The sequence below is a fragment of the Geotrypetes seraphini genome, chromosome 18 (genome assembly GCF_902459505.1).
Source record: "Geotrypetes seraphini chromosome 18, aGeoSer1.1, whole genome shotgun sequence".
Classification (NCBI taxonomy): Eukaryota; Metazoa; Chordata; class Amphibia; order Gymnophiona; family Dermophiidae; genus Geotrypetes; species Geotrypetes seraphini.
The window spans coordinates 32,160,771-32,174,593 of record NC_047101.1 but is presented as its reverse complement, the minus strand read 5'-3'; the positions used below and the strand labels follow the sequence as shown (position 1 = coordinate 32,174,593).

The following is a 13,823-nucleotide window of genomic DNA, read 5'->3' as shown; positions in this document are numbered from 1 at the left end:
ACGCCTTTATTCTGCAGCAATCCATTTCTTTTGAACTGTGGGTTTGTACTTAGGATCTACTGCTTTTTGCAGATGCCAGCCGCGCAGTGCTGGAGTGGCATACCTGGCGGGACGGGAACCTGGGGTGAAGCACTCCCCCTCCTCCAGGCATTGTGGGGCGGTTGCAGGGCTGTGGCCATCGGCTCCACCAGTCCCCTGCCCTGGAACATGAAGTTGACGTTAGAGGGGGTGGGGCCTGCAGGCTGCAACCCTGCAACCAGTCCAGCACCCCTATTGCCTGGAGGAAGGAGAGTGCTCCACTCCAGGTTCCTGCCTCTGAGCTGCCCTGTCCTTGGTACACACCTGCCCTGCTGTCAGACCCTCGTCAGTCTCTAAGTAGTAGTTCATATCACCTGAAGAACAGCATCTGTATTTAAAGGGAAATATCATGTTTTCTTCCACACTGGCTTTTTAAAATTCCTGTGGAGCTCATATATCAGATCGAGGTAAGAATCTTCTGAAGATGGTGAAGTATTTGAGCTTTTGAAACCACGTTGTCCCTTACAGAGAAACAAGGAATATGATGACAGATAAGAGGATAGGACCCAATTAATATGTTGGTTGTGATCCAGTAAGCTCCAGTTTTTCTCTTCTATTTTTCTACTTTTTTGCAATGGAGGGATCTGCTGGGCTTATCCCAGGGCTCCTCAGACTCTGCAAAACATTATAGTGTTCTTTGTTCCCTTCCCCTGTATATCTGGAACGTTCCAGGCGTGAGAAGCAACCCCAGCCAGTTGCTTGCATCAGTGTCGGCTCTTCCTCTAATGTCACTTCCTAGGTGTGGGTCCAGAAAGTGTCATCAGATGAAGAGCCAACGCTGGCACGAGCAGCAGGTTGGAGTTGCTTCTCTCACCTGGAACGTTACAGAGGTACGAAACATGACGGCAGATAAAGGTCAAATGGCCCATCCAGTCTGCCCATCTGCAGTAACCATTATCTCTTCCTTTCCCTCTGATCCCACGTGCCTATCCCAGGCCCTTTTGAATTCAGTCTCTGTCTCCACCACTTCTTCCGGGAGACAATTCCACGCATCTACCACCCTTTCAGTAAAATAGTATTTCCTCAGATTATTCCTGAGCCTATAATCTCTTAACTTCATCCTATGCCCTCTCATTCCAAAGCTTCCTTTCAAATGAAGGATCGACTCATGCGCATTTACGCCATGTAGATATTTAAACATCTCTCAAGAAATTTAGAGTAACAAAAAAAAATTACAATTCAATACAAATATTACTCGCCAGAGGTGGGCTGTGTTACCACGATAACCCTTTAATTAAAAAAAGTGGAGGAAAAGCCTCAAATGGCTTTAGAATAACACCGATCCCTAAGCTGCATGTATGTTCACTGGCAAAAACATCATTATTAACTGGGCACGAAATCAACCACAGTGCACAGGGAATGAAAAGATCCTTACTTCGCTTGGAACCACGGCCCGGGGTGACCCCGCAACCGCTGATCCAACTGTCTGGCGTCTACCAGATTCACAGTCCATAAGCCATAAGTCATCTGCATGTTTTGTTTATGCACGATGCCTAATTTAAAATACAGTCCAGAAGAATTACTAGCAATAGATGCTAAATGATGCCATCACAGTGGGGGAACTGGCAGCCCTCCTCTCCGCCGCACACACGCCCCATCCCTTCTATTTCTCTAGTTCAGGGGTAGGCAATTCCGGTCCTCGAGAGCCAGAGCCAGGTCAGGTTTTCAGGATCTCCACAATGAATATGTATGAGATGGATTTGCATGCACTGCCTCCTTGAGATGCAAATCTATCTCATGCATATTTATTGTGGATATCCTGAAAACCTGACCTGGCTCTGGTTCTCGAGGACCGGAATTGCCTACCCCTGCTCTAGTTGTTCACTGCCGTCCATGCGCTCTTCACAACCGTGTCTGTTCCCACAGACACCACTTCAAGGCGCTGTATATAGGGAGTGGCCGTGGTCACAAAGAGCACGTTGAAGTTGGTCGCTGCACACGCACAGCAGGGGGGGCAGGGAAGGAGCGGGGATGCAGAGCCAGGGGAGGGGGAGGGCGCTTTGCACTCTCGCTATGCCACTGATAAGACACATCGTTCTTGTCTCTTCAATCTCTCCCTTAAGCTTAGCATCTCGGTATTGACCTGTTACCCCTCTTCTCTGTCTCCCTCATCCACACTCAGTTCTCCTCAAGCCCAGAGAAATTGTGAGGAGAAATAAAATTTTGATTAAAAAATAACTTCCCTCCTCCCTTTTATAAAGCTGTATTAGACTTTTTTATTGCCGGCCACGGCGGTATTAGCTCTGACACTCATAGAATTCCTCTGAGCATCAGCGCTAATACCGCCTTGGCCAGCAATAAAAAAAAAAAAAAAAAGCCTAACGTGGGCATTATTTTAAGGCAGTTAATTTTTCAATACTTCTTAAATGTACAGTATACCCATACCACTAAATGTAGCTCTCATCTATTTGCATTTCCCACACTGAAATCTTGCCTCTATAAGAGATTCTCATTTCAAGCTGGTAAAATGAATACAATTTCAGAGGTTTCTCTCTATCAATCTTTTAGGAAATCGGTAAAGACCTATCTTTTTGACAAATTTGTTACCTCATAATTTTCCTTTGTACCTTTTGCTGCTTGTACTTCACTGGTTGTCAGTTGTCTCTTTATTGTGAACGCTTAGAACTTGTTATGGTACTGCGGGATAGAAAAACATAGTTATTATTATTATTAGATAACCAATGTAACAGAAATTTTGTCGCTCATGTCAAGTACATCCTCTGCTCACACAGAAAAGTTTTTGTTTGCATCTAGTCGGTCCTTACAAGGAACTTATATAGTGTTAATTTTTTAAAAAACAAACATTTTCCCTCACATATGCTTTGTTTTAGAACATAAAAATAGCTTTACCGGGTCAGACCAATGGTCCATCAAGCCCAGTAACCCGTTCTCATGGTGGCCAATCCAGGTCACTAGTACCTGGCCAAAACTCAAGGAATAGCAAAATTCCATGCTACCGATCCAGGGCAAGCAGTGGCTTCCTCCATGTCTTTCTCAATAACAGACTATGAACTTTTCCTCCAGGAACTTGCCCAAACCTTTCTTAAAACCAGCTACGTTATCCACTCTTACCACATCCTCTGGCAATGCGTTCCAGAGCTTAACTATTCTCTGAGTGAAAAAAAAAAATCCTCCTATTGGTTTTAAAAGTATTTCCCTTCATCGAGTGTCCCCTAGTCTTTGTAATTTTTGACTGAGTGAAAAATCGATCCACTTGTACCCGTTCTACTCCACTCAGGATTTTGTAGACTTCAATCATATCTCCCCTCAGCCGTCTCTTTTCCAAGCTGAAGAGCCCTAACTGTTTTAGTCTTTCTTCATACGAGAGGAGTTCCACCCCCTTTATCATCTTGGTCGCTCTTCTCTGAACCTTTTTTAGCACCACTAAATCTTTCTTGAGATAAGAAGACCAGAATTGAACGCAATACTCCAAATGAGGTCGCACCATGGAGTGATACAGGGGCATTATGACATTCTCAGTCTTGTTAACCATCCCTTTTTTAAATAATTCCCAGCATCCTGTTTGCTTTTTTGGCCGCCGCCACACATTGGGTGGAAGGTTTCATCGTATTGTCTACAATGATACCCAGATCCTTTTCTTGGGCACTAACCCCCAAGGTGGACCCTAGCATCTGGTAACTGTGATTCAGGTTATTCTTCCCAATGTGCATCACATGAGTAAAGTGTCTCTTATACAATTACTTCACAGGCTATGTGTGAAAGAGTACGGTACACATGTTTGCAACAAGGGACCTGTTTTACATGTCTCACATGTAGGTGGGCTTGGGGACATAGTCCAGGCCTACTTCAGAACAGGTTTAAATGTACAGTATGTAAGTATTCTGCGATTTTGTAAAGACACACAGGAGATTTTCTAACAGGCTTAGACTTTTCTAAGCAGGCTTGAACTTCCAACCTTTGCAACCTGTTAGAAAATCACCCTCCATGCAATGGGCCTCCTTGTTTGACATGTATCACATCCAGCTCACTCTGACCTCCTGTCTTCCAGTGGTGTCTGGCTCCTCGTCTAGCTCCAAGTACGACCCTGACATTCTGAAGGCAGAAATTGCAACCACAAAATCCAGGGTAAGGAGACCTCCGGAGCGGTTTACTTTTTTTCTCAAGTTTATAATATTCTAAGATATCATGGTGAGGTTTAATGAAATGAACAGTGAGGGTGATGGAAGACAACAATGCTAGTGGTGTATCAGGCATATTTTAAACTTTAATACTGGGCTCTGATATACAGGTGGTCCACTTTTTTCTCTTTAGTGCTTTAGACATAGACTCCTGAGACAGGCTATTTATGCTGAAACACGTCGAGCCATTAAGAACCTTCTGAATAAAGAACTTTGTGGACATCACTGGCATTGTCTTCCATCATTCCTGCTGTTGGTTGCACTTTCTTTGTTTGCAATGGTCTTTTTTTGTTATCCTTGTCTTTCCTGTTTTGAGATTTAGTGAAACTCCACAGAGGTAGCAATTCGACTATTGCAATGTGACTTCTTAAGCCAGGCTCCCATTTCTGACCCTCCCCCATGCATAAAAACAATGGAATTTATTGCCATATTATTTCAGTAGCTTTGTGGGAAAATGACATGGTGAAATGTCTCGACTTCTGGTTGTAGCCAGCCTTACTTGCAAGGCAGTTCAGCCTTCGATGCTCAAAAGGGTTCTTGGGGGCTTTTACCAATCAGAGTAGTAGCCACTGAGATCCCTATGCAAATGCATTACAAGGAGCTCAGAAGGGAATGCCGACTAGAGAATGACACGGTGACGGTTTACCCGCGGCCACCGCATTTAAGCCGCGGGTCACCGCCGAAAACGGGGAAGAAAACTAGCAGTCGCTGCGGTGACGGGGACAAGGCCATTCACCGACCGCGGAAACGGTGAACAGGTTTGTCCCCGCGGGCCAATGTACCCCCTTCTAGGAACCGCTATTTACCTGTGTTTCACCGCTCCTCGCTCGTCTGGCCAGCAGGCCTGCCTCCGTCCAAATGAGGCGGGCCCGCCCCTCCCCTCCCCTGCCTCCCAATGGCCTCCCCTAAGATCGCCGGCAGGAGGGTACCCAACCCCTCCTGCTGGACCCCCCCCCCAACGAACCCTCCCACCCCGGAACCCCCTTAGTCTTACTTTTCAAGTTGGACCGGACAGCTCCTCGCTCGTCTGGCCAGCAGGCCTGCCTCCGTCCAAATGAGGCGGGCCCGCCCCTCCCCTCCCCTCCCCTGCCTCCCAATGGCCTCCCCTAAGATCGCCGGCAGGAGGGTACCCAACCCCTCCTGCTGGACCCCCCCCAACGAACCCTCCCACCCCGGAACCCCCTTAGTCTTACTTTTCAAGTTGGACCGGACAGCTCCTCGCTCGTCTGGCCAGCAGGCCTGCCTCCGTCCAAATGAGGCGGGCCCGCCCCTCCCCTCCCCTGCCTAACCCACAGGATCCTAGGGCCTGATTGGCCCAAGCACCTAAGGCCCCTCCTATAGCGGGAGTGGCTTTAGGTGCCTAGACCAATCAGGCCCTAGGATCCTGTGGGTTGGGCAGGGTAGGGGCGGGCCCGCCTCATTTGGACGGAGGCAGGCCTGCTGGCCAGACGAGCGGAGCTGTCCGGTCCAACTTGAAAAGTAAGACTAAGGGGGTTCCGGGGTGGGAGGGTTCGTTGGGGGGGGGTCCAGCAGGAGGGGTTGGGTACCCTCCTGCCGGCGATCTTAGGGGAGGCCATTGGGAGGCCGGGGAGGGGGGGGGGGGGGCGGGCCCGCCTCATTTGGACGGAGGCAGGCCTGCTGGCCAGACGAGCGAGGAGCTGGCCGGTCCAACTTGAAAAGTAAGACTAAGGGGGTTCCGGGGTGGGAGGGTTCGTTGGGGGGGGTCCAGCAGGAGGGGTTGGGTACCCTCCTGCCGGCGATCTTAGGGGAGGCCATTGGGAGGACCGGCAGGAGGGGTTGGGTACCCTTCTGCTGCGATTGTCGGGAGGGCCGTTGGGGGGGTCTACATGAGGGGTTGGGTGCCCTCCTGCCGTGATCGCTGGGGGGAGGGGAGACTTGCAGCCGTAGCAGCATTTAAAGTACATGTCGTGTTTGTTTTTGCATTGCTAGCCCCAGGGGTGGTGGAAGATTAGTGATTGAAAAACTGTATGAAAAATAACTATTTTAAATTTAGTGATCAAAATGTGTCAGTTTTGAGAATTTTTATTAATTAATTTTTTCTCTGCGTGTTTTGTTTTTGTATAGTTATTAACTAATATTTAACTAAGTTTTAAAGTTTTAAAGAATGTTTCCTTTATACGTAAATAAAGAAAAGTGAATGGGATTGCAGTGGCGGTGACGGGGCGGTGAATGGGATGGCAGTGGCGGTGACGGGGCGGTGAAGAGGATGGTGAGACGGGGACGGGGCGGTGACGGGGTTGGTGAGACGGGGACGGGGCGGTGACGGGGATGGTGAGACGGGGACGGGGCGGTGACGGGGACCAATTTTTTCACCGTGTCATTCTCTAATGCCGACCTCTTACTGGGTCAAATTTTTCAGCAGGTGTGGAGCTGCTGATATTGGTTTGTGCATCTGTTATGTGTTTGTCCCGCTCCTATGGTCAGAATGCAGCTGTTTGCTACATCCATATCTGGTGTTTAAACATAAGAACATAAGAATTGCCGCTGCTGGGTCAGACCAGTGGTCCATCATGCCCAGCAGTCCGCTCATGCGGCGGCCCTCTGGTCAAAGACCAGCACCCGTACTGAGACTAGCCTTACCTGCGTACGTTTGTCTAACTTTGTCTTGAATCTTTGGAAGGTGTTTTCCCCTATAACATCCTGCGGAAGAGCGTTCCAGTTTTCCACCACTGTTTGGGTGAAGAACTTCCTCACGTTTGTATAGAATTTATCCCCTTTCAACTTCATAGAGTGCTCTCTCGTTCTCCCTACCTTGGAGAGGGTGAACAACCTGTCTTTATCTACTAAGTCTATTCCCTTCATTATCTTGAATGTTTCGATCATGCCCCTCTCAGTCTCCTCCTTTCAAGGGAGAAGAGGCCCAGTTTCTCTAATCTTTCACTGTACGGCAACTCCTCCAGCCCCTTAACCATCTTAGTCGTTCTTCTCTGGACCCTTTCGAGTAGTACTGTGTCCTTCTTTAAGTACAGCGACCAGTGCTGGACGCATTATTCCAGGTGGGGGTGTACCATGGCCTGGTACAGCGGCATGATAACAAACCCACTTTTTAAAAGCTGCTTGTGAGCTCCAGCGATCAGGAGCTGTACTGGGCCTGTGCAGAAGAGCCGTGTCTATCTGTTAGCTCTTCTGCGCAGGCGCCAGCCACATTTCCTCTCCCTTTTACTGGGCTACTCAGCCCTAATAGCGTGCATTTAATTAGCATGTTTTTTGTGCTGCGCATAACCCGGCAAAACAAAATCTCTTCCAACCTAGTATTTTTTACCGGGTTGCCGGAGCTTTGTGCATCCTGCCCCTAGAGAGGGAACGCTTTGGACTTTCTCTCTTTGAAGCTTCCAGAACTCTTGTTCCTCTCATGCCCTCTTCCTGACTGGGTTCAGTGGCTGAACTTTGTTAAGCCTCTTGTGACCTTCTCTGAGACTTGCCCAGCGAAATTAGCTGGTAAAACGTGAGCTGCCTTCTGTAGTCCAACCGCTGCCAGCTGATGTCACACAAAGAAAGAACACACCTCGTGCTTCCTGAATTATCCACCTTGGTGTCTGCAAGTGCAACAGCTTTATTTTTTGGCTGGAAATCGAAGTCGATGTAGTTTAAGGTTGGGAAGGCACAATGCCTCCCTTATGTCAGGACGAAAGTTTGCTTTTAAATAAGCAAATATGACATTCGATGTGGTGTAAGAGGACATCCGTAAGTTCCTCATTCTCAAAGTGGCTTTTGTAGCAATGATGCCACCGGATTCCTTTTTATCAAAAGAACAAGTAGTGTTTTGTTGTCAGCTAATATGAGGAAAAATGTGTGTTTTGTGTAGGCGTAGGTGAAATAGCTCTCTGCACTCTTTAATGGACGTGTCCCTCTGTAAGCCTGGCTACTGTTACCTGTATGTATCTGTCCCGTTTATACAGCATTGCTCTGCCGTGGCTTTAACGCAGTCACGTGATGCAGTTGGTTAATGGTGGTCTGGATAGCGGCAGAAATTATCCAGCTAGCTATCGTATTCAATCTGCTGTTCAGACAACTACCCTGATAAATTGGTGGCAGCTCTTTTGTTATCCAGATACCGGATAGCTCTTCACACAGCAGTCTGAATATTGCTCGTTTCTGTAAAACTTGCCTCTTTGTCCATCTGCTGCCCCAGAACTATCCAGGTAGTGTTGAGGTGGTCTATATAGCGCTGTCTGGAGGTGCTACTGAACTTCCATTGATAGTGGCAGTAAAGGTAACAGATGTCATTTTCCTCCTAAATACATATGAATGCTGAGCTCATAGTTGTATAACTCATTCTATCATCAACTCGCACTGCACAGTCTCTGAGATCAGTTCTTCCCTGATGGGGTCTTCCTCTATGATGGCACCCTCCTACGAAGTCTGAGATATGCTTCTGCCTGACAGTCTCCTCCCTGCCCCCTTCTGAATGTGAAGGCAGCTCTTTCCTGAGATGTTGCAACAGGGATCAGCCAGGAATGTACAACTCTTGAAATTGGGCTCAAAATTCTGGAGGAAAATGTCTTTCTATTTAAATGCATTAATTAGTTTCCTGCAAGTACAGTATCTGAGATTCTGTAGAACCTGTGCTAAATCCATGTTCAAGGTTGTTTCCTTGTCATCAGGAGCAGATGAATCCAGAGACAAGTGAGTTGTGTCCATCCCACCAGCAGGTGGCGATAGAGAGCACCAAGCTGAGCTCTGCCACCTAAGGGATGGTTTGCTCAATGGTAAGACAGTATTCTCTCTATCCGTGGGTGTAGGATTACCAGACATCCAGACTTCCCTAGACATGGCCTCCTTTTGAGGATATGTCCAGGTGTCTGGCACTTTGTCCGGGTTTTGAAAAGCTTTCCTCCACATCGTGTCGGGCAGGAGGGCATCTGTCTAGGGGGGTCCAGATTTCCCAAACTCTGCGTGGGTGGATGGATGGTTTATCTCTTGCTCCTGGTCTTATCTACTGTTTCCACTAACGGCGGCTAAGTCTGGCTATGCTGGTCTCAACTGGGCTTCTGGTTTAGCTATGTTAATTTGGTTGAGCTATGGGATAGGCTGCCTGGGTGCCTTTGAAGGAATAGCTGGTGGTGCCAGCTCCCTATCCCTCCCTGGTAGCCCCCTCTAACGTTATCCTCCACTCCTCACATTGGAAAAAAAGTTTAACCCAGAGGGAGTGCAATGGACTGAGGGGTGTTCAAGGCAGTGGTGTGTGTGTGATTGGGATTAACTGCTTGCAGTGAGTATTTTCCTTGCTTTTTCTTTGGCATTACCTTTTTATGCTGATTCGCTTCTCTGGCAGTCTCCCATGTTGTAGATCAGGGGAGAGGCCCTCTAGTCACGGACCTCGTGGCTTTAGTTCAACTCTGGCCTCCTAGTGTACGTTAAATAAATCATAAATGCTGGTTAACTAGGGCTAGCATTGCACTTTGGTGCATCTCGGCTCTCCAAGATCCTTCCCGCAGCTACTGTGTATGAACAAAGGTAGCGCAAGTTTGGCGGGAAGGTTTCCCAGCATTGCTTTTCAGGGATTCAGGCCTTCTCCCTGCTTGAGCAGCGATGAGGTATTGGCTACGCAGCAGGGGTGTGGAGGAGTCTTCACGAGGCCGTTCAGTCCCCTGAGTCTTCAGTCACGCCTGTCTCTCTGGGTCCCTCTCTGGTTTGCTATAATTGTGGCTTATCCGTCACTCTTTCTGTTCTTGTCTCCCACATTGTGTCAAGGCGGTGCTGTTGTATCTCATCAATTTTCTTGGTGGGGGTACAATCTCCTTTAAGGTAAAATACCAGGATACGGAATCCAGAGACTCCTCCTGATGGCATGCTGGGGGGATTATCTTTAGTTCCCAGCAGCTGGGTAGCTAGTAAAGCATTACAAGGGATGTGTTCATTTAATGAGGAACCGTATATGCTGGGATGAGAGAAGCTGATATGCATGGACGGGGAGAGGGACCTTGGGGTGATAGTGTCCGAAGATCTAAAGGCGAAAAGGCAGTGGCTGCTGCCAGAAGGATGCTGGGCTGTATAAAGAGAGGCGTAGCCAGTAGAAGGAAGAAGGTGTTGATGCTCCTGTACAGGTCATTGGTGAGGCCCCACTTGGAGTATTGTGTTCAGTTTTGGAGACCGTATCTGGCGAAGGACGTAAGAAGACTTGAAACGGTCCAGAGGAGGGCAATGAAAATGATAGGAGACTTGCGCCAGAAGACATATGAGAAGACATATGGAAGCCCTGAATATGTATACCCTAGAGGAAAGGAGAGACAGGGGAGATATAATTCAGACGTTCAAATACTTGAAGGGCATTAACGTAGAACATAATCTTTTCCAGAGAAAGGAAAATGGTAAAACCAGAGGACATAATTTGAGGTTGAGGGGTGGTAAATTCAAAGGCAATGTTAGGAAATTCTACTTTACAGAGAGGGTGGTGGATGCCTGGAATGCGGTACCAAGAGAGGTGGTGGAGAGTAAAACTGTGACTGAGTTCAAAGAAGTGTGGGATGAACACAGAGGATCTAGAATCAGAAAATAATATTAAAAATTGAACTAAGGCCAGTACTGGGCAGACTTGCACGGTCTGTGTCTGTATATGGCCATTTGGTGGAGGATGGGCTGGGGAGGGCTTCAATGGCTGGGAGGATGTAGATGGGCTGGAGTAGGTTTTAACAGAGATTTCGGCAGTTGGAACCCAAGCACAGTACCGGGTAGAGCTTTGGATTCTTGTCCAGAAATAGCTAAGAAAAAAAAATTAAATTGAATCAGGTTAGGCAGACTGGATGGACCATTCGGATCTTTATCTGCCGTCATCTACTATATTACTATGTTACTATGCATGCTGGCAAGGGGGAAGGTAGACAGAGTTGGAGAGAAGCAATTCTTCCCCCAGAATCCGGACTGCATGTAGTTTCCTCTCGTTTTTGGAGAACACCAGATTGGACACAGTGGGGCTATCGCAAGGACGGGGCTATCGCCACTGTCCTACACTGCTAGGCTGGATGGCACGTGGGTCTAACCCAGTATTTCTATGCCTAAGGGCTTTGATGATATTCAGGCTTTGATTGATATGTTTAGTGGGAGCCTTTTTGGCAGTTGTGGTAGGTATCAGCATTTTGTTTGCTCCTCAGGCAGTTCATGGCAGGGGTGCGCCACAGAAGTCAGCTTGGAAGACCCTGTGGGGCGTATTATACACCTTCTAAATAACAGCTCTTTCTCTAGGAGGGGTGTGTGTATGCCTTCTTGCCTGGACTCCCTTTCAGCTTGATTCGGTCTTAACATCTCAGAGGACACTCCTTTCTCTGCTCGGAGTACTCTGGCGACCTGGGTTTGATTTATTTGTCATTGACCTTTGGTACGCTTGGCCTAATGGTCTAGTTCTTTGCATTGAGTAGAAAGGATCTTGTTTGTTGGAGACTTAGCACACAGCTTCTGGCCATTCCTTTGGTGGGACACTGAGTTTTGTCCGGGGTAGAGATCCTTCCAATGTTCGATCTTGATATTATTTTTTGAGTACAGCAGTCCTTCTGGGTCCATCCTTCAATTCATGGTGGATGGTATATCCTTCTTTGGCGGTTCTTTTTTCGGGTCCGCCCTACTGAGGTCTGCTTTGCTACATCCCACTTGTCTCTGGATCCATCTGCTACTGATGACAAGGAAGAAAAAAAATGATGTTTCATACTTGATCATTTTCTTTCCTTTAGTCGCAACAGATGAGTCCAGGGTCCCATCCTTTGTTTTGTTTTTTTAATTATGCTATTTGGTCTTCCTTTGCTCTTTTAAATTTTAGAACATGGGGTCTGCTGGATGTGCAACTAGTTGCTAGCTGTGTGATATCACAGTGTGAGGAGGAGGAGGGTTGATCCTTCTGCTTTGTTACAAGGAATACACTCTTACCAGTGAACATATCATCCTATATGTGACAGAGCTTAGCTTGTTGCTCTTTATCTCTGGTGGATGGACACAACCCACTTGTTTATGGATTTATCTGCTGTGACTAAAGGAAAGAAAATTATCAGGTAATAAAACAATTTAGAAGGTGTATAATATTAACACGGTTCTTGTCTACCTCTCACCATAGGTAAATAAACTAAAGCGAGAGGTCCTCTACATGAAGCAGGAGCTGAACTATAAGGAGAATGGCTTCCAGACGCTGAAGCAGTAAGTGTGTGTGTGTGTGTGTGTGTGTATATATATATATATATATATATATATATATCTAATATAATAAAATGCTAGACCGCGCATGCGCACTAAAAAAAACGTGTTCCCTGATCTGTCGCGAACATGAGAGTGCGCATGCGTGGCCCCGGCTCTCACTGTGCATGGTTCTGCGTCCATCGCGCTTATGCTCAAGCTGCCGCCATGGCTCCTCTCTCGAACTGCACCAGGATCGAGAGAGGAGCTGCAGCGGCGGCTTTCAACTAAAAATAAATAAATAAATAATACACAGCTGGGGGTCGCCGCTCTCACCCGGCTCTCACGGTGCTGGCGGCCGGCGAACCCTAATTGCGGCGGAGGCTTTCAACTACAAAAACAAACAAACAAAAAAAACCAGCTAAGGGTAGCAGCTCTCATGGTGCGGTGACCGGCGAACCCTAATGAACATTGAATCAAAGGAAACAACCGGGGCTGCCTAAAGAAACAAAGTTAGGGGCTCTGGCAGCTGCCAATCCACTTCTAATGCTCCCTCTCACCTACTTCCGCTACGGAACTCGCCTCCCTGCTCGCGCACATCTCCATCAAGGAAAAACAGCATTACCGACCGAAGTTTATTTTTAAAGTTTAAAGCCGCTGCGGCGGCTCCTCTCATCAGCCACACCTGCGTCGGAGAAGGCTTCCGACGCAGACAGCGATAGTGCGAGGAGCCGCCGCAGCGGCTTTAAACTTTAAAAATAAACTTTGGCTGGTAGTGCTGTTTTCCGTGATGGAGGTCTGCGTGAGCTCTCCCAGAGCCTGGCCTGCACCAAAACGCGCTCCTACGGCATTAGGCTAGCGTGACTGCGCCTCTGGCCGACAGCTACGTGGAGCACCGCTGTCCGGGACCCGACTCATTTGCCGACCCCCCTCTTCCCTTACCGCGGCCCCGACTGGCGATTTAAGCTGCGTGTCAGCAGTCTTCACACGCTGCTTCGGGCCCTTCTACTGCCCTGATTTACTCTGGCACGTCCGGAGCAAATCAGGGCAGTAGAAGGGCCCGAAGCAGCGTGTGAAGACTGCTAACACGCTGCTTAAATCGCCAGTCGGGCCCGCGGTAAGGGAAGAGGGGGGGGCCGCCAAATGACTCGGGCCCGCGACAACTGTGGGAAGGGAAAGAGGGTAGAGGAAACGCTAATGCAGGCACAGGGAACTGGTGTGGGGGGATGGAATGCAGCTTTGCACAGACAGACAGAGGGAGGAAGGAAGACAGAAAGACAAGAAGAAAGACACAGGGGCAGGTGCACAGGGAACTGGTGTGGGGGGAGGGAATGCTGCTTTGGACAGACAGACAGAGGGAGGAAGGGACACAGAAAGACAAGAAGAAAGACACGGGCAGGTGCACAGGGAACTGGTGTGGGGGGAGGAAATGCTGCTTTGGACAGACAGATGGAGGGAGGGACACAGAAAGACAAGAAGAAAGACACA

General features: G+C 48.2%; 1 protein-coding gene across 1 annotated transcript in view; it reads left to right on the top strand.

The window, feature by feature from the left end:
* WWC1 (WW and C2 domain containing 1) overlaps positions 1-13,823 on the top strand; it is a 223,179-nt gene that overhangs the window by 127,699 nt on the left and 81,657 nt on the right. The window contains exons 4-5 of the mRNA XM_033927312.1: positions 4,088-4,164; positions 12,280-12,359. Coding sequence (XP_033783203.1) covers positions 4,088-4,164; positions 12,280-12,359 — 157 coding nt within the window. The remainder of the gene's footprint in view (positions 1-4,087; positions 4,165-12,279; positions 12,360-13,823) is intronic.